The 27,764-nt window shown below is 40.5% G+C and overlaps 1 protein-coding gene across 3 annotated transcripts; it reads left to right on the forward strand.

Moving 5' to 3' along the window:
* The first annotated feature begins 1,501 nt into the window (after nt 1-1,501).
* Nucleotides 1,502-27,396, forward strand: dnajb6b (DnaJ heat shock protein family (Hsp40) member B6b). Of its 3 annotated transcripts, none has more exons than XM_083901942.1 (10): nt 1,502-1,633; nt 7,727-7,852; nt 10,183-10,292; nt 11,328-11,396; nt 11,644-11,745; nt 15,823-15,957; nt 16,060-16,267; nt 16,361-16,431; nt 24,429-24,596; nt 26,455-27,395. In XM_083901942.1, the coding sequence occupies exons 2-10, from the start codon at nt 7,788-7,790 to the stop codon at nt 26,571-26,573; spliced, it is 1,047 nt and encodes a 348-aa protein (XP_083758068.1). In that variant the 5' UTR covers nt 1,502-1,633; nt 7,727-7,787; the 3' UTR covers nt 26,574-27,395. The 3 variants fall into 3 exon arrangements, with proteins under 3 accessions (XP_083758068.1, XP_083758069.1, XP_083758070.1); XM_083901943.1 differs by lacking the exon at nt 1,502-1,633 and adding an exon at nt 6,209-6,248; XM_083901944.1 differs by lacking the exon at nt 1,502-1,633 and adding an exon at nt 6,398-6,452 and having other exon boundaries at nt 26,455-27,396.
* Nucleotides 27,397-27,764: the final 368 nt, after the last annotated feature.

Genomic DNA, 27,764 nt, shown 5'->3' on the forward strand with positions numbered 1-27,764 from the left:
CCCATTGAGCTTAATGGTAAAAGAGACGCCTCTAAAAGTGTCCACAGGACACCTGGAGGCTTTTATACGTCTTTATGTTCAATATTATTAATTCATGGAGTTTCATATTCGTAAAACCTTCCTAAAGGCCATAAAAAGTCCATAAAAAATATTATTTCCCAGAGTGACGTCACAGCTGTGCACGAGGTGCTTCTGTCAGTGAACCGTACGATATGAAAACTTCATGAGAAATGTGAATATATGAAGGCAATGAGGCTTTTTGTTTACATTTTTTTTTTTATATTATGACAAAGCAGGTGTTATTTATTTATTTGTAGCTAATTAGCATTTCTTTTCAAGCTTATTATTTGTTTTTTGTTATTGTGATTTAAATTTTGCAGGTAATAATATGTACATCTGAATTTTGTTGACTGTCGTGTCGTCAATATGAATGTATAAAGTATACTTCAGGCAGAGAGAATTCGAATTTGTGTGTTTGCCGTAACAGTCAGGGATTCATGGCTTTATAATAAAGCATATTTGTGTATTGTTTATGTATTGACTCTTTATGTCAATTATAAATAAAACTATCTTTTACAATCACAATTTAATTCATTATAAGTTTAAATAATGCAATTTGTACTGCAGCTTGTGATTGGCTCTCTCTGTGGTGTCAGGTCTGCTGTTCCCCTTACTGCACGACAGGTGGCGTAGAAGGGGCCGCTTGTTTGTCTGGTATTTGTCCTGCTGCACCTGAACGCAGCACGAAACCTGTACATTTTGCCGTATTTCGTTACGTTTGGGACAAAAAAACCCCGCAAGTATTAATTAAAGAAGACATGTCCACAGACCGTGACGTCAGCTGTTTGTCCTCGGTGTGTCCTCTTGTGTCTGTTCAGTGTCGGTGTCGAAAACGGTCAGTGCTGCTGTCCACGCTCGAAGACACGGTGCTTTCAAGTACCTCTCGTAAAAAACAAAAACATACCCCTGAACATCACCTTAACTTATGATTTATTTATTTTTAGTAAATGTTAACATTGGCCACTAGACCTATCCTTACTATGCTGTAATGTATGTTCAAATAAAGCTAAAACAATAACTTAACAAACAGGGATTATTTATGTATATATATATATTCTCCATTGTTACAACTGACAACTATCAAACATAAGGTTAACTATGTATTTTTTCACCAGTTTGTCCGAACGTGGATGAAACTGAAACAAACAACAACAAACAAACAAACAAGTCCACTCGTCTATACCTAACCAAGAAAGCATATATGTTAAAATAATAACGATTAAAAAAATGTAAGGGCGAACATGAATAAAGGATTTAAATGTTTAATGTTTAGTGCAAAGTTATTAATGAGTACAGTTTAAGAATATGACTGAATAAACCAATGAATAATAATATAAAGTTCAAATCGTTTAAGTTCGTTCTCCAGTGTCCGACAGTCCCTGAACGCAGCAGCAGCAGCAGCAGTAGTAGCACAATAGTGAGCTCGTCTGAATCAGTAACACCAACATCACCACCAGCAACAAGCAGCCGCACTTGTCCTGCGGTGTCCTCCGGTTGTCCACACTCCGTCACAGAGAGACTGTGTCCGCAGCAGGAGATCAGCTCTGTGGGACATCTTACCTGTGAGACATAGGTGAGGAAACACTGTGTTGAATAATGATGTCGCTCGAGGTGCGTTTACACTGTGTTCCGTATCACATGTGGGGCCGCTGTACCTGGAACCCCCTCTCCCCCGTACCCTGCGTATCATCCGCATCATACGTGAACTGTTGCTGACATGATATACACATATATATATATATATATGTATAATATTTCATTTTATATGAATGTGTACATATATATATGCATGTGTGTGTGTGTGTGCTTGAATTGTGTCAGAGCGTCGAAACGTGTGTGAAGAAGCCGTTCGAGGCAAGCTAGCCAAAAGCTAGTCTAAATAATGATGTAGCTTCAGCTAGCAACAACATTAACTTCAAATCCCCTTTTCCCCCTGATTTAATACCATTTATGTGAATATTTCGTCAGTTTCTGAGTAGAATAATTAATAAAAAGAAGATACTGCACAGCTAAATTAATGTTTTTGGTTGATACATAACGGGCAATGCGAGACCCCCACAACAAAGTCGCTATGTATAGATGTGTTTACACTTTTTCTATGCTATCACTTATTTTTCATCAACATCGTGGTGCTTTATTGTATATCCGTCGCACACGTTTTCATTCGGCTCAAAGGTTTTCTGGAAGTTTACATTCTCGACGTTTCTGCAGCGTATCTGCCGTTTCCTAAGTTACCGTCGCCATCATACTTGTGATCATGTTCGAGTGGCCTGTTGATGGCAGGGTTCAGAAAGTGAAGCAACTTTCGTTTCCTGAATAAAAGTTGTAGGTTAATAATAGGAACGATATCATGTGCAGTTTTAGGGCTGGGATTCAGTAGCTGTATTTGACAACACTTTTCCACAAATAGGATAAGGTGTTAAGGCCAAAAAGATTATCATGATAATACATTTTCAGGTCAGTCAGTAATGGTAATCATTGTGTCTGAGCAAAAGTTTAAGATGAAACTCAATAAAAAAGCCATTCATAAATCTGAGTCAGAGTATTCCGCATTATAGATATTCATACTCAACTGCTGTTGTATTATATCACAATACATTTTGTGACTGAATCATTGCCCATCCCTGCCCACAGGTGAAGGAAAACCTTACTCATCTTTGTATTTCATCCAATTCAGACTGTAGTTTGTTTTTTTCCCTAACTGTTGCCATTGGAGACCAGATTGAGAGGAAGTGCTTTCAGGATTAAGTCCTTGTACTTCCCAGAGTAATGTCAATTTAAATTGTCATTGCCATTGTTGACTGTTAATTAAAGGGCTGGTCCATTTTGATAAAGTCATTTATCAAAATGCATTTGAGGAAATGCCTAGAAGGTAGTTTTTCCTGCCCAACCTATATTGTGTATGTTTACCACACAAAGGTCAAAAGGTAAAAAAGCATTGGACATCACTCTTTCTTTTCTTTGACAATAACTAGTGAATAAATCAGTCTGATTTGACTTGTGCATTATCCTCTTTGTGTATAGTCTTGGTAATTACACATTTTATCCCTGTATTAATAAGATAGTTCCATGAGTGGATACTTATTTTGGTAGTCTAGGTGTTGGTTGTCATGGTTTCACTTGCATTACTTTGAATTACTAGCTGTCTATATGTTATCTTATCTGAGCAATCGCGGTATCGATTGATGCTTTATGTTTTATTTGCTTTGAGTGACCTGTAACCCACTCCTTAGTGTTATCTGATAAATTCCAGTAAGGCGTCGTCAAGTTGATTGTTGTGTGCAGCCATTGAAGACATCATTATACACACAAATATGACAAATATTTGACAAATTTACTCTGTATTCCACACATGTAATTGTGCAAAATGTTTAACACTGTTTTCACAGTGAAAGAAAAGACTCTCTGACTCATTTCAGGTGTGTGTGACAGTCATATTGTGACTGGGTCTGAAATACAAATCACACTGGTGTATGGATTGTCACTGTTTGTTTTGGGCGAGTGATTTGCTCTCAAAAACACAAAGAGAAGTCCTATCGTAGATCCAAATCAACAGATAAAACCCAGAGCTGCTCTTCAGGTAATTCACTTGGGAGCTGTTTGCAGACGGAAATAGTTTTTTCACGACAGACGTCTCATTATGAGCCAATGGAATGATGATTTTATTGCTTCTATGGTAAGTATGCAGTTTCAATAGTCACCATTGTTTGGGAAATTCCAGTCACACTGTCTGCCTCGAGTCCTGTGTCCTTTTACATTAGTAACTCGTTCTTATGTCAGTGCTTATATATATTTTGTTTTTATGCTGAGGTTTCATGTTTCGATAATGTTGTGAGTTAAAACCTGTTCGAACCTGTTCTGCCAGCCTAGAGTCAAGACAAGTACTGATGAACTATCATGAGTGTCCCAGACACCACATATATAACTTTAAATAGCTTTATGTCCCTCTAGCTTTACCCTTGTTTCTTGTGATTCACCTTTGACGTTTATTTTGACACTGGTGAATCCACTGTCACACAATAATGGAACTCATATTTGGCTCATCAGCACAGCACGGCTTAAAAAACCCAGAACAGATGATGCGCCACTTATTTGAAAACTGTTATCTCTAAAAATTGTTTTGTAGATTTATATCAACTTTCCATGAAAAAATGTGAGCACTGGGATCTGACCTTTGCTCATGTCTTGTGTTAACCAGCCAAACATGCAGCTGAAGATACTGTTTTATGATTATTTATAGCCTTTCCCATGGGAACATTATTCACAAATCATCATAATGCAACCTTTTATATCAAATTTTGCAGTTGTATCTGACCTCAAATGCATGAAGTTCTCCTTATCAAACCCAGCTGGGGAAAATAAATACAAACAAATCCTGCCCTGAGGGATCCGTGCGGTCAGTAATGCTCGGTTAGCCCAGTCAGGGGGTTAGTTTCTGGGGTTGATCCTGTCCAAAGGTCTGCACCATCTCCGCCGATTCCTGTGAAACACAGGAGGAGCAACTTAACAGAGAGATGTGGAGATGTTTTCCTTCTTGCTGTTTATACGTGCAGCCGTCATTCTTCAATACTTGTGTTCCACGTGTCAGGGTCAGGACTCAAGATGGACCGGTATATTTAGAGAGTCCTCGACACCTCAGTCTGACACTGAAAGCCTGTTATGAGCAGTATGCGAGCACAGTTTCTAATTATTGATTTGATTTGACAAAGAATAACTGACAAACCCCGACAGTAATAAATAAGTAATCATCACTGTTACCCCTTTTAAAAATAGACTTTGGAAAACCGCTAAGAGTCCTCGAGGTTATTGAAACAGATGTTCCCACAGTCGGTTTGCTGAAACATTGATGAAGTGGTTCGGCTAAAGACTGGTCAGGGATTGCTGCTCAACACAAATGCACTGATTGAATGACGGTACAAACTGCTTCTCTTTTGCTGTAGCCAATCAAATTGATTAGATAACAGCGTCTACACTGCCCTGCATGTTTTAGGCTGGTTTTACACGACAAAGCTCCCGGGTGAAACCGACAAAATATCTTATCAGATGTGCCTTTCGTTTAGACGGCGACTACGTTTTTAGGGCTTAAAAACACAAAGAAATGAACCCACCCTCCAGAGTGGAAATCTTAAAAACGCTCTACGGTCGCGTTCCCGTCTAAAGGGTTGAAAACGCAAAAGTGTGCTCTGAGCTGCTCATGCTGGCTATCCTCCCGTGTGCGTTGACATCAGATCCATGTGCCTTTGTGCAGTACAGCCAAAGGAAGCTTCAACGCATGCACGCTCCTGGTGTTGTTGTATGGCAGTGCTTCACAGTGCCACCTAGCCACCTAGGTATGCATACTACATCAAATTTCACACACTTTAGCGTCACCGCGTGCATGCAGATTTCCACCCAAAGATGCTCGTCCAAACGCGAAATAAAAAATGGGAACGCAGCGCCACTTTTGCGGTTTGTGTTCAGATCGTTGTCGTGTAAAGCTAGCCTTAGATGTTGCCCTGCTCCAACACACCTGACTCGGATGAACAGCTTGTTATCAGGCTTCTGCAGAGCTGATTGATTCTCAGTCAGACTAACGTGTTGTAAATGTATTTAAAAAGTCTGGATTCAGCTCGCGAGAAACAATAATCCACATTTTATTTTTGCAGGCATTTGAGGGATTCACACACAGTCTTACTTATAGCACATGCATGGATACACAGACTTGCAGAGAGCCGGGATTAAGTGTACGTTAAGTCCCAACTGCTGCAGGGATGAGGGATGAGTGGATCAGTAATGGTTGGGGGGAGTGAGATGAAAAGATATTGGGAAATCCTTGAGGGAAAACGGTACATTTGTGGTCCATATCTTTTGATATAAAAGGTCATTTTAAATCAGTAAAGTGGACTTTTGTATGCGAAATAGTGAATTTTAGTGGTGACATTTGTGGAGAATGTAACTGCCAAAAGTGCAAGAAGAATAAAATACAATAAACAATAATAATAAAATAAAAGCACACAAATAAAGAAAAGACAAGATGAAAGGATGCAAATATGACCTCACATTTGGAATACGAAGAAAATAAAAGAGAAGATGACCCCCCCCCCCCACCCCAGGTTCCCACATGCTCATACATAACACACACAAACACAAGCTAACTCAAAGGCCACATGTTATAAATAGCAGTGGACAGGACACAGTGCACTCCCTGTGTAAGTACTCCGCACTGGTTTGTTTATCGTTTTTGTGTAAATTATTTGAAGAATAAGCTGAGATCTGCTATTTTTTTCTACACCTCACTTAAACTTTCTGCTCAGTACTGTGTATAAACCGGCAGTTCTGTGGTCTATTTTCTTATAGTTGGCCTGTTTCAGTCTGATGCACGACTTTTGCCTAAGATGAATAAATAGGAAGAGGTATTTGATTATGTGTTTAGGTCAATGAGTGGAAAAGAATGCAGCTGCTGTGCCAACATAATCCTGATTTATCAGATTTGGTCCAAGCAAAGAAATCAACACATCTCCTGCACACTCATTTCATTTAGAGACTAGTGCATGCAGAAGTGACTCATTTCATGATAAGTGTTGCTTTACTACAGCGCTGCACTCGCTGGTACCCTGTTAGTTAGTCACCTGCCAAGTTTGTCAGACGTTTATGTGATTAACACACGGATGACAGAGAGATGGTGACAGACAGACGATCCTTGGAGGAATGGAGGTACAGGTTTCCAATGAATTAAGGCCATAAAGGCCTAAAAGGCTTCAAAGGCAATCTCACTTCTCAGGTCACACTACACAAGGTTTAAATGCTGTTAAGTGTGCATCATTTAATCTGGAATTAAACAGATATTCCATATGTGTTAGTTATATATATATAGATTAATGGCTACAATTGTTTTCTAAGCTCTGATCCTCCATAGATGCCTGTCGAGCTTTCCATGTCACAAACTAAAATTTACAATGAAAACGCAGGCGTTTATGACGTTCAAAGTTTCAAAAAATGCATTGTTTTTAAAACAGTTAAAAAGCACATGTACTGATAACCATCAGCACTGTTGAGTGAAATGCTATCTGTTTCTGTCTGAGCCGATAACGTGTCGATAACCTCTTTTATTCTATCAGCTAATTGATTTTAAAGTACAACAAGAATCTTGAGATTAATTTGAGTGCAAATCTTGTGATTATTTTCCTGTACTTTAACGCAACAGGGTACAGAGTTCAGGAGATGATTTGAGTGCATGGCTGTGGTGCCTTTAGGCGAAAAAGGTTGAATATCTTCAGATATTTTTTTCAGCTGACCTGTTCTGTCTTGTTCTGAAAGTCTGGGCTTCATAACTTCAGCATTAGATCATAAAAAGTACTTCTTTACAGCTATATTGAACATTAAATAGAAGATTCTCAGTCGCTCTGTTTTAGCCTTAGGGCGAGGAATTACCATCCACTTATTATGTAATTTCGCTTTGCTTGTATTATGTTGTCTTCCCTCCCCCTGCACCTCTATTTCAGTGCACTTGATTACATTAGTAGGTTTTATGCTGTTACCCACCACACCCTCCCTCCCTCCCCAAATTTAGCCCTCTCATGGGGAAGGGAGATATCCCCCGTCACACATGGCTGCGCTCATTTGAAGTTAGTCGGACTTTATCTCTCCAGGCTAACATGTCTTGACAGAACTACCTTTCTTTCCACAGAGTCAACTTTGAGAACTTTCACGCCAGGCGGCGCCGAAAACAAACGCTAACGGACAGAGTCATGGTGGAGTATTACCAGATATTAGGAGTCCATAAAAATGCAACGCAGGACGACATCAAAAAAGCGTAAGTGCCCTTGAGTGTTTTCTGCCCTGTTTAACCCCCCCCCCTTCAGTGTTTTTGAATGTGACCACTTGGAGTGTGGTGTAACAGGTTAATTATATCCACCTCCAGCTGTATAAACTGACACGGAGAGAGAGAGAGAGAGAGAGAGCGTGCACCGCAGAAACTTTCCATTCTTCTTCCTGTAACCTTGCCGCTGTCGAACACCTTCCCCTAACGCTCACTCACCACTTGCCGTCAACCCACTGAACAGGCAGTTCCAGTCAATTTCATTTCCTCACAACCAACGCCTTTTTGTTTTAAGAAATGAAAAAAGTGTCTGCAGAACTTCGAAAAGCCAGCCAGTGATCCCTCCTCCAGCAGTTATTTTTGGTCCTCGTTAAGGAGAATAAAGCATGTGAAATGTGTTGACTTTAACGATTACTGCTGCTTTAATGAACACATGGGAGAGAATCCACTTCGTAAAGACTGCAGAGAGATGCTTGGATGTGAAGATTTCATAAGCATTTTCATCATAATTTCATACTTATTAACATGTTCCCCTTTCGCAATAGAAGTCTGCAGTTCTGTTCATATTAACGAGGGTCCACATCGGTGTCGTGTTCCACACATGCGTACTCGATTTGTCAGGAGAAACTGCATGTTCTTGTATTCTTTGAGCGCTGACTTGTACATGTGTAGGTATTGTCGCACTCCCATATATTAACCCTAAAGAAAGTTTCCATGGTTACCCTTTACCCTCTTCTTTATTGTCTCTTTTGACTGAAAAAAATGGAAAATGCTGTGCTGCAGGGAGGGAGCATGCACATTTGTCCTTGTGGAGTCAAGACGTGTAGATTCACTACCGTTCAAAAGTTTGGGGTCACCTATACAATTTTTTTGTGTTTTCCATTAAAAGTCACACTTTTATTCATCCAAAGAGTTGCAAAATGAATAGAAAATATAGTCAAGACTTTTCCAAGAGTAGAAATAATTATTTTTATTTTATCAAAGAACAAGAAAAACTGTTTTCAGCTCTTCTAACATAATTGCACAAGGGTTTTTAAGGGTTTTCTAATCATCCAATAGCCTTCTAACACGATTAGCAAACACAATGTACCATTAGAACACTGGAGAGATGGTTGCTGGAAATGGGCCTCTATACACCGATGTACATATTCCATTAAAAACCAGATGCAGCTAGAATAGTTGTTTACCACATTAACAATGTATAGAGTGTATTTCTGATTCGTTTAATGTTATATTCATTGAAAAAAAAGTGATTTTCCTTCAAACATGAGGACATTTCTAAGTGACCCCAAACTTTTGAATGGTAGTGTTGGTGGATGACAAAATTGACTTGACTGCCAAAAGTATGACCTGGCTGTAGCACCAATCCTGCAGCTCTCTCTTCTCGATCTCTAAATCAGTTATTCGCCATGTTAGGGCTAACAACGTGTGGACAGTCGAGTCTAACCCAGGGTTTCTCACTCGTGGTCCTGGGGAGCCATTGTCCTGCATGTTGTTTGCAAAGATGTTTGTTTCTCTGCTCAAACACATTCAAATCAGCCAGTCAGTAAGCTCTGCTGAAGCCTGATGACGACTTATTTATTTGAATCAGGTGTGTTGGAGTAGGGAAAACATGCAGGACAGTGATTCCCCAGGACCAGCAGTGAGAAACCCTGGTCTAACCTCATCGAAACTTTCATGTTCCCCATAGAAGGCATTGTATTGGCTTCCATTATCCCTCAACTTTTACTGTACTTACACCCCATCATCGAGGCTTAAATTTTATAATACTTTGATTTATAACCAAATACCCATGAAGCTCCTGTCAATTTCGTCAGTCATCAATTTACTTTTCACAAATATTATATTAGTATTCAGCCGTTGTTTTACTTTTGTGACTGCACAAAGGTTACGAGATAAGGTCAAAGGCATCAACGACAAAGACCGTTCACCAAAGAACCACAACAGAGTCAATCCCTGGATTGTGAAGCCTTTTTATTTTGCCAGCAGACATTCTGTACCTAGTCTTGTCCACAGTATGTGTGTCCGCCCGATGCTGCTGCTGCTGCTGTTGGTGCATGGACATAAACAGCTGATGCAGCGTAAGCTGCTGTGTCAGGCTCACACAGTACATCAATAGAGTTCAGGCTGTCTTTGTTATTCCTGCTCGAGTGGGAAGAAGAGCAGTGTGTGTATGTGCGTGCGTAGTCGCGTTTGCTTCCATAAAGACTTGTGGATATCTGTTTAATCTGCACGTATACAAACACCTTTTATCTCTGCATTAGGACTTCACAGTTTGTCATATGTAATTCTATACAGTAAACATAATGTTTGTTATGCTCCAGATACAGAAAACTGGCTCTGAAATGGCATCCAGACAAGAACCCAGACAACAAGGACGAGGCAGAGGGGAAGTTCAAAGAGCTGTCAGAAGCGTATGAAGTGCTCTCAGACGGTAAGTAAGTCGTTGAGCAGGAATTCATGAGACACCTGGGGCTGCTTTGCACCTGCATCTCATTGGCTCCTCAGATATGGAAGCTGATCACGTGAAGCTTAGTCTCGGAACTCAACAGTTACTGTGTTCAAAGGGCGTGTTCAGATTTTGACTGGTACCAAATCTGGTGAATTCTTTTTTTTATTTGCTAGAAATTGATCATAAACCATGTATACATGATTAAAAGTGTACGTACAGTCTCCTAGTTGAACCAATTGTTTTCCTTTACCCCAGAAATTAGCCTTTTATATACAGTACATATAAGTATCTGGGTCAGCTCTACAGACACTGCTATTTTGCACTGCGTTGTCACGGTAACACCAACACTGGACAGATTAATGAATACATTGATGTTAACTAAAGAGTACATAGATTCAACAACACACTTGGAAGAGAAGCGTGAAGTGACGGATATTTAGCAGCAGCTGCTAAATAAGGCAACATGCCTTATTTCTCACGCTGTACCTTTTTAAGTGAATGAGCATAATGGTCTAAATCGAGTTAAGTACCTGGAATTCAAATGTAGCTTTGAAAGCACAGGAGGCTCGGTATCAATAATGTTTACTTTGGAAAGTGTCTTTATTGTTCAGGTTAAAACCAACAATTCCTCAGGTATTAATACCAAATTTGACAGCGTTGACATGTTCTTAAACCTTTTTTTCCTGTTAATTGAGTGAATGACAGCAAATTTAATTGCATAGTTTCTGGGAACTAATCTAATCATCACTCAGTATTAATTACAGGCAGTCACAGGTACTGTCATCACTTATGCTGGAATGTGTTAAGCTGATTTACTTTTACTTTCTCTTTGTCACCTGGTGCCAGTTGAAAGTATTTTTTGTTGTGTGTTTCTCAGTGTCATGTTAAAATTGTGATGTTTTTAAACTGTATACAGTTTTGAAGGCAATATTGAATGAAATGGACTAAGAAAGCAGTGTAAAAGTCAAAGCTGTGTCCTGACTGTACAGTGGATTGTTTTTTGTCTGTTTATTACAGAAAACAAGAGGAATACTTATGACCGATACGGTAAAGAAGGCCTCTCAGCAGGCGGAGGAGGAGGAGGAGGTAAGGAGATAACTTTCAAAATGACAGCGTTTGCCAATGATTAACACGATTCCAGTATTTGATGCTAATAAAGAGAATGGATTGTAAATATCCGATTATGCTGCCAAGTTCCAAGATTATTCTGGAAGTAATAAAGGCGCCAATAGTAACATATGAACATTTAATCATCTATTTTTATTACCGTACAGACCGGTATGGCATTGATATTTTTGATTACAACTTTGTTGTTTGCTTTCATGTTTTCCAGGAGGCAGTTACGATCACTTTGGTGGAAGCTTCACATTCCGTAATCCTGATGACGTTTTCAGGGAATTCTTCGGTGGCAGAGATCCCTTTGCAGACTTTTTTGGTAAGTCCGTTTTATCTCTGTAGGAAGAGAAAGAGACCAAGAAGTGGGACACATGCAATAGCCATGCATGAATGGCCAGGGAAACAGTAGTATATCCATTAAACCTCAGCTTTAAGCATGTGATACACTGGTATTTCTGTCTGTCTTACTTACTGCTAAGGTATGATTTCCATGCCTCCCATTCATTGTCAGTGTAAACAGCCATACAGTGCAGTCTGATAGTGTTGGCCGCTGCTGCTATTTTATGAAGTTGAAACAAGCAGGGTTCCCATGGGAGAATGAAAAATAGAATAACAAATCACCCTAAATAGACATGGGTCATTGAAAGTGCTTGTGTTTAGTGCAAGAAAGAAGCTCATATATACAGAAATATCTACCGCCACTAGGCCTACACAGAACAGTGTTGTGGACACTGTGCGCTGTCTCTCTCCGTTGTTGACATGAGATTCTACAATCTCTGGCTCACCAAGATCCCAAGGACAATCACTTGGCCAGATCTTAATCTGTGTTGTTACCACATTCAGTCCTTGAATTTGAGGGAATTGGTCCTAGAAAGTCCTTGAATTTGATGTCAACCAAGGTGTGGTAACTCTTGACAAGGCTACTTAATGCACCGCTGGAAAGCTTGATAACTGGCGAACAACCTTGGTTCTCTCCCCTCCCTTCCACACTTCACTGTCCTGTCTAATAAAAACACAATAAGGGAAAGTTTCCTGATGAGCTGCCATGTCGGTCTGGCTTGAAACCGTGCGGTAGTATGGTGCAGACAGTGTTTTAGGTGGGATTCCATGAGTTTCCTGAGGGAGAAGTCTGCCTGTCAGTCATCTATCACACACTGTCCACGAAAAAAACATTCCCATGGAGACGACGTACCATTAGCCTGAAGCTAGCAGCTTCCTGGTCTGTAAAGCCTGGTGTTAATCCCACACTGTGTCTCCCTGATACACACAGCACTGCTCCCCACAGGGGGGGGGGGTCAACTGCTTTTTAAATGTCACACTGCGGGATGTCGACCCTCACCTTGATTATTTATTCTTCGGCTGATTTATTTGCACTTTTTAAACGTCCCCTCTACTCCAAAACAACCTTTATAAGCACTCCAAACATGCTGCATGATTACCGAGCTAACGCATTAGCCTTTCATGTATATATACATGAAGTATAACTGTATTTTTATATTCTGCAAAGGTTCAGTCTGTGGTTTTAGGTGCCATAAAACTTGCCTAATATTCCTTCTATATCGACCAGTGACTTCACGCTCATGGTTCCTATTCTCAGAAAAGTCGATCATTTTCATTTTTTTGACCCCCGTGTTGTGTCATAAATAATTATGATTAGTAGTAGTCACTTTATGTTATTAAATAGATTATATTAATGGGCGTTTTAGCGCCTTTAGCAGGTTGTCTGGGTTCAGCAGAAGGCCGATTGGAAGGCATGTGTATTTCACCCCATGTCGCTCTAAATATGGAGTTCAGACACAGGCGGAGGAGGATGAATATAAGCGTCTACATCACTCAACTGGAATGCTTTCAAAAATAGCTTCCGTATTCAAACAAAAGCAGACGTAATAATGCCAAGTGTGCGCACACGCGCGTCAGAGGGGGGAGAGTACATGTTAAACATGATACGATTCAAGCTGTCATGCAAAACAGACGTCGCTGGGAAAAACAACTATTACGAGTGATTAGAGCTGCTTGAAAATGAGAAGTAAGCGAGAGCAGTTTTATAGCAGACGGTCTAAAGCTGCCACTAAGTTAAGGATGTGAATATTGAAGACATGGATATGCCAAGGTGAAAGTGGTGGAGCACAGTTCAGCTGTTGCTGTTTACTCTTTTCAGTAAACGGGGGCTGTTTATAAAAAGCCAAAGCACAGAGGCTGTCCACACCGACACTCAGATTAGTGAAGTTCAAGTTCTATTTTCACTCATGGGGGTGGTGGTGGTGGTGGGGCGGGGGATATGTCATAAGTATCCATCTTACTAAGTTTATTTCAATTCTGTATTAAGTGAAGAACCATTTTTGGTTCTCTTGAAGATGGCAGAGAAAGAGAGAGAGAGAGAGAGAGAGAGAGATATGTTGTCATATGTGTGCCAGCCTCCAGCTCTAACTGTCCAGCAGCTCGTCACAGTAAGTGGCAGCTGGTCCTGTGGATCTGTCACTCACCCACCCAGAGCATCCAGAGCAGTGGGAGTGAGGTGGTGGTGGTGGGCTTTTTTTTTTTTTTTTATTTCCCTGTCGTGACAAATACAGATTCACACCGTTGACAAGGGCCTCGTCGTCTGCCAAAAACAGCGCCCACTGCTTCTTAAATGACAGCACACACTTTTTGTAGATTGGCTGTAGATTTTGTTGTTGTTGTGCTTTTCAAGTATGTTATTTTTTTAGACTGTACTTTTTTTTTTTTTTTTTTTTTTGTTAATCATATCACAAAATTTGAGAAGGATTCGGTCAAAGAAAATCTCACATTTATAGTGTATTTATAGTGTTTCACCACAGAAGGATAACGCTAAGCGCTAATTTACGAGGTAAACAGCTGTTGATATGTTGTGGTGTTAACTATTCTACTATAACTATATTCTATAAAACTGTTTCCAATGGACTCTAATATTTTTTCCCTACAATGCGATATTTCAAGACTTTTTAAAATGTGTGTCTCCTTCATTATATCGGTATATATCGTGATAATATCATATCGTGACTTACCTATCGCGATAATATCGTATTGTGGTGTCTCTGGTTGATTCCCACTGTTTTTGTTTCTTAATGGCAAATCAAAAATGTGAAATATAATGTGTCTGATTGATGGAGACCCACAAGAATGGAAATTCTTGGCTCCGACTCTTAAACCTTCTTGCGTCCTCAGCGTGTGAATGGTTTTAAGTGGTCATCAAGTCTAGAAAAGCGTCATAAAAAATACAGACCATTTACTAAAAGCTTGACTTTTAACAAGTCAAACTTTTAAAGATATCTGTGTTCTGTTCCTGTCTTCTCACGTTTTTGTACTTTACGGCGAAGAAGTGTCAAGTGGCTCGAAAAACAATTGCCACAGTCATTTTAATTTCACCCTGTGCTGTGTTTTTGCAGGCGTGGCACATTCCTGGCTGATTTAATCCCCCCCCACCTTTGTGCTTGACAGGTCTTTTTAAAACGCTCTGTCGGAGCTCACAAGCTCAAGAGTGTGGTTTAAGAATGACTCAGGTTTTTATTCCTTTTCAAACTATCTTTGTGTGCGCAGTGTTTGCAGAATTTAAACGTTTGAACAGCAGCAGGTTTCATTCCTCTGCTTTCTCAGACTGCTCTAACGTCCTCGGCGAGGAAAATGGACGATAATGCAGTTACATTTGGACATCGTTTCCCTTTTTAAGCCCAGTGTCTTGTCCTTTTGTCCTTCCAGGTTCCATGCAGCTTTATCCTGCTGGACTGACCCAGATTGGCAGCATTGCAATTAGCAGCATGTCCACAGGGCTTTAGGTTGAGAGATAGCAGGGGGGGGGGACTTTGACAGTTTAGGGTTAAGATTGTTGAAGGAATCCTAAAGAAAGAAATCAGTTTATATCTCGGTTCAAGGAACACAGAGCTGGTCCAACACACGGAGACAGAGTGTCTATTTAACCTCTGTTTTTGTGTTTTTAAACCCTGTACCAGATAAATGTGTTCACCTGGTGTGGGAGAATGATCGGCCAGCTCTGTAGTTTCCCCTCAGGCCTGCACAGTCTGTATTGTTTTGGTTTTCTGACCCGCAACTTCACTGCATCTCATATTTTAGATCTTGTTTTGGTCACAGCGAGAGTCTTTGAAACCTGCAGACTGTACGACACACGGAGATCAGAGCGAGAGTGAAGCTTTTAGCAGCTGAAAAGAGGACTATTTCCCTCCGGAGTTGGCACGGACTAAAAATAAGACAAGAAATTAGCTTTTAAATGTAATCACTGTTTGAGTTCAACTGCATCATGTGGCGAGAAACGAGAGTCCAGATCAAGGAAATGCTATACGCTTTGTTCATTTCACTGCAATGTAATCGGTTTTAAATGTAATTAAAATAAAATGCTCTGTGATTTCTTTTTTTTTTTTTACAGCTGATGACCCGTTTGACGATTTCTTCGGAGGGAGTCGCAGTCGCCATAGGGGCCCGAGCCGGAATAGGATGGGTGGTTCGCCCTTCGGTTTCGGGGGCTTCCCCCCCGCGCCTGGGATCTCTGGGTTCGATTCAGGTGCCACATCCAGACAAATGGGGCTCTGCGATTCAGGGTTCACAGAAAACTTGCTCTGCTTTTTAGAGTTTGATCTAAAACATTTCTTCTGCTCTCGCTCAGGTTTTAGCTCATTCGGAGACATGGGTGGAGGAGGCTTCACCTCTTTCTCCTCTTCGTCTTTCGGTGGTGTTGGAATTGGAGGAGGAGGTGGTGGAGGTGGAGGAGGAGGAGGAGGAGGAGGAGGAGGAGGAGGAGGAGGGATGGGCAACTTTAGATCCGTGTCGACATCCACAAAGTTTGTCAATGGCAGAAAAATTACAACAAAACGGTACTGTTTTTAATTTTTACACGGCATTTAACAAAAAAAATCCTTGTTCTCTAATTGTTGTTTGTGTGTGTGTGTGTGTTTTTCTTCTTACAGGATTGTGGAGAACGGCCAAGAGCGAGTGGAGGTGGAGGAAGATGGTCAGTTAAAATCTCTTACAGTTAATGGTAAGGAGCAGCTCCTAAGACTAGATAACAAGTAAAAAAAAAAAAGCCCACCCCATGCCACAATATGTGTTATCAACAGACAGTTTTCAAACCTGGAAAAAAAAAAAAAAAACAAGTGACAGAGTTTGCTGCAGACAGTTTGGTCTCTCGTCTCTCTGACTTCCTGCATCTCAGTCGTGATGAGCATATTTTCTCATTTTTAGCTTAGCTTCAAGGGAGGGAAGAGTATTTGTATATTTGTATTTATTCCATTTTTTTTAATTATTATTATTGTTATATTATTATTTTAGGGGGGACCATTTTGCTGTTCATTGTGTCTTTTGTTTACTACAATAACGTCAGTTCTATATAAATATATATTCATATGATACTTCTAGTGCTGTCAAACGTTAACGCGTCAACGGCGTTTAACGACGTCAAGGTTAACGCACGGCGCGTTTCCATGACGACTGATCGGGAAAAGACGCGTGTGACGTCCTGTTTACGTGACTCCGGATTGTTAAAATGAGTCTGTAAAAGTAACGTTAAACTTTAAAAACAGAGGCACACATACGCAGTACACAGGTAGCGCTGCTCTTTTCGTTTAATAAACAGACCGCTCCAGTTCGACTGTAGGCGCGCTAACGCCGCTAAAAGTAGCTAATGCAGCTAACGGAGCTAACTGGTAAACGGTGCCTGGATTCTGGTGTCGCGGGACGGAAACGAGACGTCATGCGCGTCTATTTGCGGTCAGTCGTCATGGAAACGCGTCATGCGATAACGTGCGTTAACCTTTTGCACAGCACTAGATATTTCCTCGGGAAATAGTCGTCGTCGTTGTTGTAGCGGTAGAAGAGAAATGTCGTACGTTTGGACGTCCACGTGTCATCTTTTTTTGTTTGCTTTGACCTGTTTTAACACGTGAATGATAAAAGCTTAACCACTCATGTCTTTAACTTTGACCTCTCACCTTGCTAACCTTTTAGCCTTTACCATTGTCATGCGTGTGTAATATGAATGACATATTATTAATAAATTAATTCTAATGTGCATTTTTTAACTTACTGGTTAGACTTTTGTTTTTTTTTTTTGTGCATGGTTTCTGATTTCCTCACACGGTTCCACAGGGGACTTTTTTTTTCTAGTTTGTGTCAAAAGAGAACAAACATAAATAAAGAATTCAGATTTTTGTTCAACAAAACGAGCCGTTGGAAAGGCCTCTGCAGTCACCTGATGTTTGTGTGTGTGGTGTTTTCTGTTTTTTTTGACGTCACCTTCACTATCTCCAGGTACCCGAGGGGTGTGTGTGTGTGTGTGCGCGCGCTTGTGCTTGACCACATTTTTGTATCTTGCTTCACACATTCGCAATAAAGGAAACCACAGTGGCTGCTTCTTGTGTACACTCACCCATCACACAGCTCACCATGTGCATCGTGTTTTTTAATCTACTAATGTTCACGTTTGGGTTTGGCTCTCTGATAACAACAACACGACACACGGGGCAACGTGCTCGCCATTTATCTTGACTTTTTTTACCTTTACGCACCAGGTGAGAACGAAAACACCATCGACATGAAATATTGTCCTTTAAACGAGCAGGGAAAAGGCTTTAGGAATCACAAAATGACATAAAACGCGTCCTCCGTGGAGATTCGTCTGTGAGTTTGGTTGAACATTGGAAATGATAGGCTCTGTCTCCGAGCTGAATTGTTGCAGTGTGAATGATTGCATTTGGCTCAGAGGTCACTGTTTCGCTGACAGTAAGACTCTGTGTGTGTGTGTGTGTGTGTGTGTGTGTGTTTCTTGAGGAATGTGCTCGGGGCTAGTTTATTTACACAAGACCCACTGTGCGTCTTTAGTGAGACACGAGTCAGGAGTGGGAAAGAAAAAAAGAGAGGCAGGGCGAGGCCTGAGCCGTGCTGAAATGTCGAGGCTTTAACGCGCGTGGATTTACGTTTATTCCTCCTTGTATTTCCATCATTTCTTTGAAACAGCTGGTGACGGCACCAGTGCAGTCCTGTTGCTAGGTGACACTGCAGACGGTCCTCTTTTTCATATACATTCACCCTGTGTGCACAGCTCTATTTATAGATATAGATTATGACATAAAATAACAATACATTTAAATTTGAACTCACATTGTATCTTTATCGTAGAGTGTACACATTTTGTATTTTATATTACATATTTAACTATAACATGAGTTGTTAATGTGTTTTAGCAGGATCTATATTAATTGTACAACAGCGCCCTCTTCTGGATGTAATAACACACTGGAGCAGAAGACTGTCTTTTTTTAACGACACTTTTCTACACATAAAGTATGCCGAATTATCCACTAGCTCCTCCTATTTGCAGTATACACACTGATGTACGTGCAGCCCTAACTTAATCCATAAAATACTGAATTTAAAGTAAAAATTACAAGAATCTCAGGCAGTTCCTGGATGTATAGAGTGCCTTTTTTTTAATTTCTAAAATACTTGTTATGGGTGTTTTTTTCCCCCACTAAAAGACATCTGAGATATTAAACCTAAGGAGGAGTAAGTCTGTTTCTCAGCCATATGTTTAGATTTAACTGCGCCGTGACCTTGATTTTAAGAATCCTTGTTTTTCCTATTGACTCTAAATCTCTGTCTCTGACTCCTTAATCAAATTATCATCCTATTCGATCCCTAACTGGACACATGTCTAATTGTGATTATGTTTTTCATGAACCATATGAACGAAAGGAATTATTATAGCATGTAAAACCTGTGTCAGTGTAAATGTGAGCCAGACTTGACATAAAAGTGTGACTTTTCCCCCTTTAACTGAACTATACTACTCGCTGTACAAACTGTACAGATACAGTCAAACTTAAGTACATCATTTTTTTCCCTATTGTTTCCATTTAGAGCAAAGAACAAACACTTATCAGTTCCTTTTCACATATTCAGTCACATCATGCACCCCAACATAAATGCAACCAATGAAATTAAACTCAGTACATTTTACCCTCCATTTATCCCTTTGGATACAACTCATTTATTATAATACACTTTTTTAAAATGAGTTTAGAGCTGAAACAAGTAGTTATTATTATTATTATTATTAGTTATTTATGTATGTTTTTTTTTTATAACTATGTGATGTTATTATGCTACGATGTTACTATGCTTACATAGTATAAGTCATAAATATGTTTATATTGTCAACTTTTTTTTCTTTCCATATCAAAACGATCACTTTTAATGTGAAATTATGTGAAATATCATCGTAAAATATTATTTCCATGTCTTTTTCTCAAAAAGTTGGCCTTTTTTTAAATTTTACTCCACTGGCCCCTTACTGACCAAACTAGGCACTCAGTGGCCCCCAGGTCATTTGAGTTTGAGTCCCCTGATCTAAGAGATGTCGCTTTATTTAAGAGAGAAGTCAAAATAGAATTTTGTTTACGCTTGTTCATTTAAATCTGTCCCAAATTGAGAAAAGAGCGTAAACGTGACACGTCACTTATCCCCTGACCTACATGTTTGTGAGCCACAGCTTTCAGAGACAGACGTGCTGTGTGATGTGCCATTTTAGACTTTTACAAAGGTGATGGTGAGTCCTCTAATGTGACCACTAGGTGGCAGTGTTTGTATGCAGAAGACGGTGTTTTATCTGGGAATCACACATCCAGAGGCGTGATCGGAGTAAAATGAAGCAACCTGTGACACTATACAGATGATGCTGTGCGTTTTTAAATGAAAAGTCAATCAGTAGCACACTATTTTCCTTCTTTTTGATGGAACTTTCTCTTTCTTTTTGTCTTCTGCATCCATCACGTCCAACATGACATATAATACTGTGATTTCCTGTCACACCATGTGCAATGATATATGTCTTCCTGTTGGCAGAAAGCAGTATCCGCTTTTAGTCCTTGTCATAGCATGAAAACCTCAGCTTTGGCCGGCCCGGAGCCACGGGCCACTTTATGAAGGATGGCAAAGATAAGCTGCCCGGGCTTCCTCTTATAAGCCCGTGTGTGTGTGTGTGTGTCCTGAACAAGGACATGGACTGTATCTGTCCGTGCACAGCAGCCGCAGCCAAAGTCGCATCAGCACGACAGCAGGCGCCCTGAACCGAGGCGCTGGGCGGGCTTTGTAGGAAGTGATGTGATCCATGGCTGCAGTTGTCATGACACCTGAGCGGTTTAATATCAGTCTTCCACAAGCGTATGGCTGATCTTATCCAGCACACAGACTTTATTCTGTTTCCAGAGTCGAGTCAAGACCAGAGGTGCCAAACCAGTGGCCCGTGGCCCACATGTGGCCCCTCAATCGATTACATGCGGCCCACGACCACAGAATAGAAACGGGATATAATACTACATGGATTTGCTATAAAAAAAACAAGACATTCGTTTGTAATTTTCAGATGAACCCTTTAAGGTACTACTCAACCATTTGATCGAGCAAACTTTAAGTCACTATATCTCATTGAAAAATGCATCAAGCTGAACTCACTAACACTTAATTAATGTGACTTGTTCTACTTTATGAATTATGCAAACTATGTTTATTATGAACAGACATCTCAACCGTTTGGTTGAGGCCTGTATCTAAAATACTGTAGGTCTAATTAATAAAAAAAAATGCAAAGAAATAATTTTTCCTTTGCTTTTTTCTTGGTGCGTACCTTAAAGGGTTAATATGTTGATTATTTTCTCGAGTAATGTCCCGTCTTGTTGTCTCTGTTGTCCAAAAACCCCAAATTATACTTTTAAACAATGATTCTGCTTTATATGGAGCAAAGAAACCAGACAATATTCACATTTAAGAAGCTGAAACAATCAGAAAACTTGCTTTAATTCCTTAAAAACGCTTAAAGTAGTTGATGATTCATTTTGTTATTGATTAATTATCGCTTAATCAAGTAATTGTTTCAGCCTTAATAAAATGTATTACATACGACATAAAATTACACACACATACATGAGCTTGTAAGCAGTTGTGCACATTATTATTTCGTTCATTTTATTTCGTTAATTGTGAACCATATCAAAGCAAGCACTTTTACTTTGAAATTAAGTGAAATATCATCATGAATATCTTCACTTTAGGTCATATTGCCATTAATTCGGCCCCATCTTGACCAGACTAGACGCTCTTTGGCCCCCCCAGGTCATTTGACTTTGACACTCCTGGTCCAGACGGTGTTGTATCAAACACACATTCTGCATTTGTTTGCAGAGAGACAAAGTGACAGACACTCTCGAGACAATAGCAGCGGAATGAAAAACCGGGGAGAACTCCACTGTGTTTCGTACCCTGCTTTTACAAATTAATTCCGCCATCCAGAGAATAAAAGGCTGCCTATATGAGCATCAAAAGATCTCATTATCGTCCTCGCTGCTCTTTGATATTGTGTGTTTTTGTCGCAAATTAATTCACCTGATGATGGATGGTGCGACGTGACGGGATTCTTGTCACCCAGGTAACACTGCGGGCTGTTGTTGTTGGTGAGTTCAGTTTGTTATATGAACATTATTCCTGAGTCTCTGACATATTAGGAGGATTTTATGACCAGTTGCTTTAGATTTATTACATAATGCACCTTTAAGTGTGAGATTAACACTTAATGGAATTTGCACAATCAAAACGTGAGGGGAAAGTCTATTTTCAGGCACCCTTTGGCTCGGTCCAGCCGTCTAATTCCGTCTGATACGATCAGCAGACACGAATACCTTGGGATTAGTTGTTTTTTTTTTCGTCCAAAAAGAAGCAGGAATGAGAACAAATAGGTGCAGGAATGAGGATAAAGGAGACAATATTGGCCACTCTCTCTCTCTGCAGAGTCACGCTGGGATTAAAAAAAAAAAAAGAAAGAAAAAAACGTCTTTGACTCAAACACCTAATTTGAAATAAAGATATTCAACTCTGGGGCTAAAATAAAGTTCAAATTACATTTTAAGTGTCAAGTATTTCCAGGCGAGAAAATTCACATTTGGTGAAGAAGAAGAAGAAGAAGAGAGAGAAGCCAATTTACACCTTTACACACTCAAAAAGGCATTCCTGACAAAGAAATGGGACTTGGGTCAAAATGGATGACCTGCAGTAATAAGATGGCTATCCAAAGAGAATTGGTATCCAGTGATGTCTTTTTTCTTGTGAAGTGTGAGTGCATGCGGCCGCCTCGGAAAACCCCTCCAGCCTCACAACCCCCCCCACCCCATCTTGAAATCACGTCCCTTTTTTAAAGTGTTTCAGTGGAGCCACGCTCTCTATCAGTGTTTTTATGTAAAGATGGCACCTGTAGCCACACACACATCTATCTATCTATCTATCTATATATACGTATATGTGAGACTGCTGTGTCTCTAATGACTGGTGATTTGTTTAAAGCCTTTTAAGGCCCTTTTTAGACACCGTGCAGAATCTCGCCTCTAAATGGGACCAGGTTTGGCACAGCCAGCATCTGGCCTCCTTTCTTCTCCCCTTCCCACCGCCTTAATTACACAACACAATGGCGATGAGATCTGCCTGTAATCTCGCAGCATAATAAGTCCCCCCCCCTTCTCTCCCCCCCCCCCCCCACACCTCTCCCCCCCCCCCCACACCCTCCTTCTATACCCTGCCTGCCACTAATTCAATATAAATGTAAATTACCTAGAGAAAAGAATAACCAAATCTCATTTTATTTACATGACTAATCACAATAAAGTCGAGCGGATGAAATATGAATGAAATATAGGGTTGGCGTTTGAAAGGAAAGGCAGGCTTTTGTGTAGCCTAGGGGACTCTTTGAACTCCTTGTTTTATATCATCTTTGTTGTTTCATGTTGGGAACATCAATATACCTTTTTCTTTTTTTTTTTTTTTTTTGCTCAACTTGATGTAACAGATGTGCGTATCCTTTTTTTTTTGTCTTGCCTGATTGTATTCACACTGCCAAGGGCATCACAAGGTAATATGTTTTCCTTTCCAACACCACATGTCTCTAAGGCAAGAATATAAAGATTAGGGCCCCGTCCCAATACCTCCCCTAACCTTAAATTTTTGCCCTAACCCTAAATTTTGCGCGTTCACGTGTTGCAAGTATAATCAACCCTCAGAATGAAGGGTCAATTCCAATTCCTATCTTAACCCTCAATCTTAACCCTTAAGCTCAAACCTTAATCTTAACTGGCCCTCAAAAGTGTTGAGGGTTATTTTGTCACTTAGAAATGGGACACCCCTTAAATGCAGATACGTCTTCAGACTGTAGGGGGCAGAATAACGAATTGGAATTCACCCGTAGTGAGCTCTGATGCAGGCTTAAAACGAAGTGGAAGATGAAATTACCCATGATGCTTTGCTGATATTTTTCAACAAATAATGGCGGCCACATCTGCCGAGGAACAATTTTCGCAAATAAGCACGTTACAATGTCGAAATGTGTTGGAATATGTTGGTTTGATATACGTCCAAAGGACCGTTGAGCTTTGAACACTAACGTCAGAAAATAACTGATGATTTATGAAAGCTACTAGCTGACTAGCTAGTTAGTGCTTCGAGAGAGTATACCCATCAAGAAGAGCTTCATGGCGGGCAAACGCTCTCGAAGCACTCTGCAAATAGCCGCTAGCTAGCTCTGCTACATCTGGGTATTTTTGTCAGTGTTTTGAATGTGTGTACCGGCGTTAACTTGAACACAAATACCTTGTCAGAATTCAATCACATTCGTGATATAGCGTTTACGAGGATGGAGAAAAAACGGCATTGGTAGAACTGTCAACATGTGACGTAGGTTAGCTCGTTCGTAACGTTCACTGTGCTAATTTGCATATAGTGGTGTCCCAATTCCATAGGGAAGCCACTTCCCTCAACGAGGGGAATTTACGGTTGAGGGCACTCAAAACCAAGTGGACATTTTAAGGGTGAGGTATTGGGATGGGTCCTTAGCGTTGGTGTGAACACCCGCAGCAGTGATCCATGCAAGACAGGAAAGAAAACAGGGGGCTTTAAGCAGTGATTCATTCCCACTTCTGCTTCTGCTTTGCTCACGCCACACAGACGTCGCTGCGGCCGCCGAAGACACCGTGGAGGACGAGGGTCGTCGCCGCAGACAGACAAACACCTTCCCCGGCTTCGGCATGCACCAGCGCTATCTGAGGAACTCCGCCCAGAACCCGACAGAGGAGGAGGAGGAGCACGGCCTCCAGTGTCTGGGGCTAACGAGAGGTCGGTCCACCGGAACACACAGATTTTTTTTTAAAAGAAAACTCACAGATCTGGCAACCAGATCAGTCTCTGTGCTTGGCTGATTAATCACCGTCACACACACACACACACACACACACACACACACACACACACACACACACACACACACGCAAGTCTTAATAAGCGCAGCTAATTGTCTGCTTTTGTGTCCGACGGCCACACAAAGCATGACGGCGGCGAGCGGCGCGTTTGACTGGCAGGTGTAAACACAGAGAGGGGAGAGGTGTTCATTAGGCCGCTCTGTTCTCTTCTCTTCTTACATCGTCGTTTGACCAGGAGGTCAGAGTTCGCCCTCTGTTTTTCCCTGCCCGGGGTCAAGAGGTCGCGCACAAAGGCTGTGTCGTAACACACACACAGTCGATTGACTGTTTTAAAAACAGCCGGCTTCATTAGGGACGGAGGAGAACCTTTAACTTTGTTGGGCACAGTTCCTGCTGGGAGACAAACAAAAGACCCTAATTCTGTTTCTGAGATAATGAAAACTATGAGCTTTTTTGACTAGTGCTGTCTACTCAAACTAAGCTTTTTAAATGTGCCATATCTACTTTATTAATCTTTTATTGCTGGTATTTCTGGCTCTCAAATCTGTGAAGAAGACCAGTTTATTGGTCTGTGTGATATTTGATCTTCTAGCGTAGTTCATCTATTGACCGCTTCCTTTTTTAAAGATTTATTTATTTACTGTGAAATATGGTCTCCAAGAGGACAGTTAAGTATACCGTATCGTATCGTATCGTATCGTATCGTATCGTATCGTATCGTATCGTATCAAACTGTATGGTATGGTATGGTCTACTGTATTGTAGACAGTAGACCATACCATGTTTTATGGTCTACTGTATTGTATTGTATTGAATTGTATTGTATGGTATGGCATTGTATCGTATCGTATCGTATCGTATGGCATCGCATCACATTGCATCGTATGGCATACGATCGTATCGTATCGTATCGTATCGTATCGTATCGTATCGTATCGTATCGTATCGTATCGTATCGTATCGTATCGTATCGTATCGTATCGCATCGTATCGTATCGTATGGCATACGATCATATCGTATCGTATCGTATCGTATCGTATCGTATCGTATCGTATCGTATCGTATCGTATCTTATCGCATCACATCGTATCGTATGGCATACGATCATATCATATTGCATCGTATCATATCGTATGGCATTACACTACAATCGCATTGTATCGCATTGCATCGCATCGCATCGCATCGCATCGCATCGTATTGTATCGTATCGTATCGTATCGTATCGTATCGTATCGTATCGTATCGTATCGAATCGTATCGTATCGTATCGTACTATATCATATCGTATCGAACTGTATCGTATTGTATCGAATTGTATTTTATGTTATCGCATTGTATCGTATCAAATTCTATCGTATCGTATCGTATGGCATGGCATCGTATCGTACTATAAAGAGCTGGACTACTTCATACACATTCATAACAGATGAGATCTCACATGTTCATCATTAGTGAGCGTCACAGCAGTTTTACCTTTAGGGTAAAACACACCAACTCCTGGTGCTAGGTTTAGCTGATTGGGCTAATTAGCTAACCACAATTAGATGGCGGTCGATTCATTGTACAGGCGTGAAAACACTCTCGACCTTCCCCGTTTCATTCCCAGCGAGCACATATATCAGCTCATTTCCTACCATTTCAATCAACAGAGATTTCTCATAAAACCTGGCATTTGCATCGTGATTCATGGAGCTGATGATTAACACGAATAAAGCCATTAGTTGCAGCTTTAAACCCTGTGATAATAATCTGTGTTTTCTTTATTCTGTAGGACACACGGACAACAAGAGGAAGAAACTGTGGCTAAAAGAAGCCGAGTCCAAAAAGAAGAGAGCTCCTCGTTTCTTCCCACGATACGGTGGTTTTGGGTTTGGGACTGGGTTTTTTTAAACACACTACACACACACACACCTTCATATTTTTTTGGGGGGGCAGACGAGCCATCAATCATAATACGCGGCATTATTTCATCTATGCTAGGGTTTCTCACTCCTGGTCCTGGGGTACGCCACTGAGAAACCCTGATCTATGCTATGTAGCTGAGACCCCAACACCCCCCCCCCCCACCCCCAACAAACCCTGTGTTTGTTTTTGTCCATCTTTTAGTTGTTAAGCTTTTGTTATTTGCTGTATTTATTGTCGGGTGCGGATGTACAGTGAGCATTAATTAGAGGCCTTGGCGGCGATTGAGCGTGAGAATGAACTGCACTAATACCGTAAAAAGGATGTGAGAATGAGTGAAGGTCAGTGAATCCTTTTTTTTTCTAACAGAGACAAAGAGGGAAGAGCGAGATCAGGGGAGAAATCAACAGAAGCGTTGTTACTGTAATTCTACGCCCACAAGGAGAACACAATAATACCATTTTTTTCTTTTTATACAACAGTATGGATTCAGTCGTAAAAAACCTTTCCACAAGGGTTTCATAAAAGACTCCTGTTACAAAAAAAATCCCCTCGTCTGATTCGTCCTTCACCGGTTGTTTCTCAGGATTGCTGCGAGTGGAAATGTCTAAGAAATGTTCTTTTTTTTTTATGAACTCCTCTGATTAAATGCCTGAAGTAAAAAAACAACAACAACAACATGTCCTTGTGTGTAAACCTGTAATGTATCACGCTCTAGAGTGATTCTAAAGAGATGCCTAAAGATTAAACAAGCAAAAAAAAATTTGTACTTTGAAGGAAGTTGAACTCTCACTTCTTTGCGAATAATGATTCAGACGAATGAATGCTTGTCTGAGACACTGCGAAGCACATGCTTTATATCAGGATAACCTTCTTCTGCTGGTGGCTGGAACAACACGGAACAGCACATTTTGGTCTTTAACCCTAGAACAGTATCGCTCAAATTCAAAACACCATCACTAACGCTGGGTGATTTTTACCCGAGATAATAAATACACCCAATAAAAAGTAGTTGTCATCAAAATATATCAAAACATGACAATACATGACAAATTTGAGTAGTGTTCTTTTATTTTAAACTGTGTCATGTCTAACAAAATGAAAGAAAAGCATCATGAGGAGACCATATAAAAATGCTCCAAAATTACTGGGAAATTAGGAATTTGGGAACAAAAAATT

The sequence above is a fragment of the Microchirus variegatus genome (genome assembly GCF_963457635.1).
Source record: "Microchirus variegatus genome assembly, chromosome: 15".
NCBI lineage: Eukaryota > Metazoa > Chordata > Actinopteri > Pleuronectiformes > Soleidae > Microchirus > Microchirus variegatus.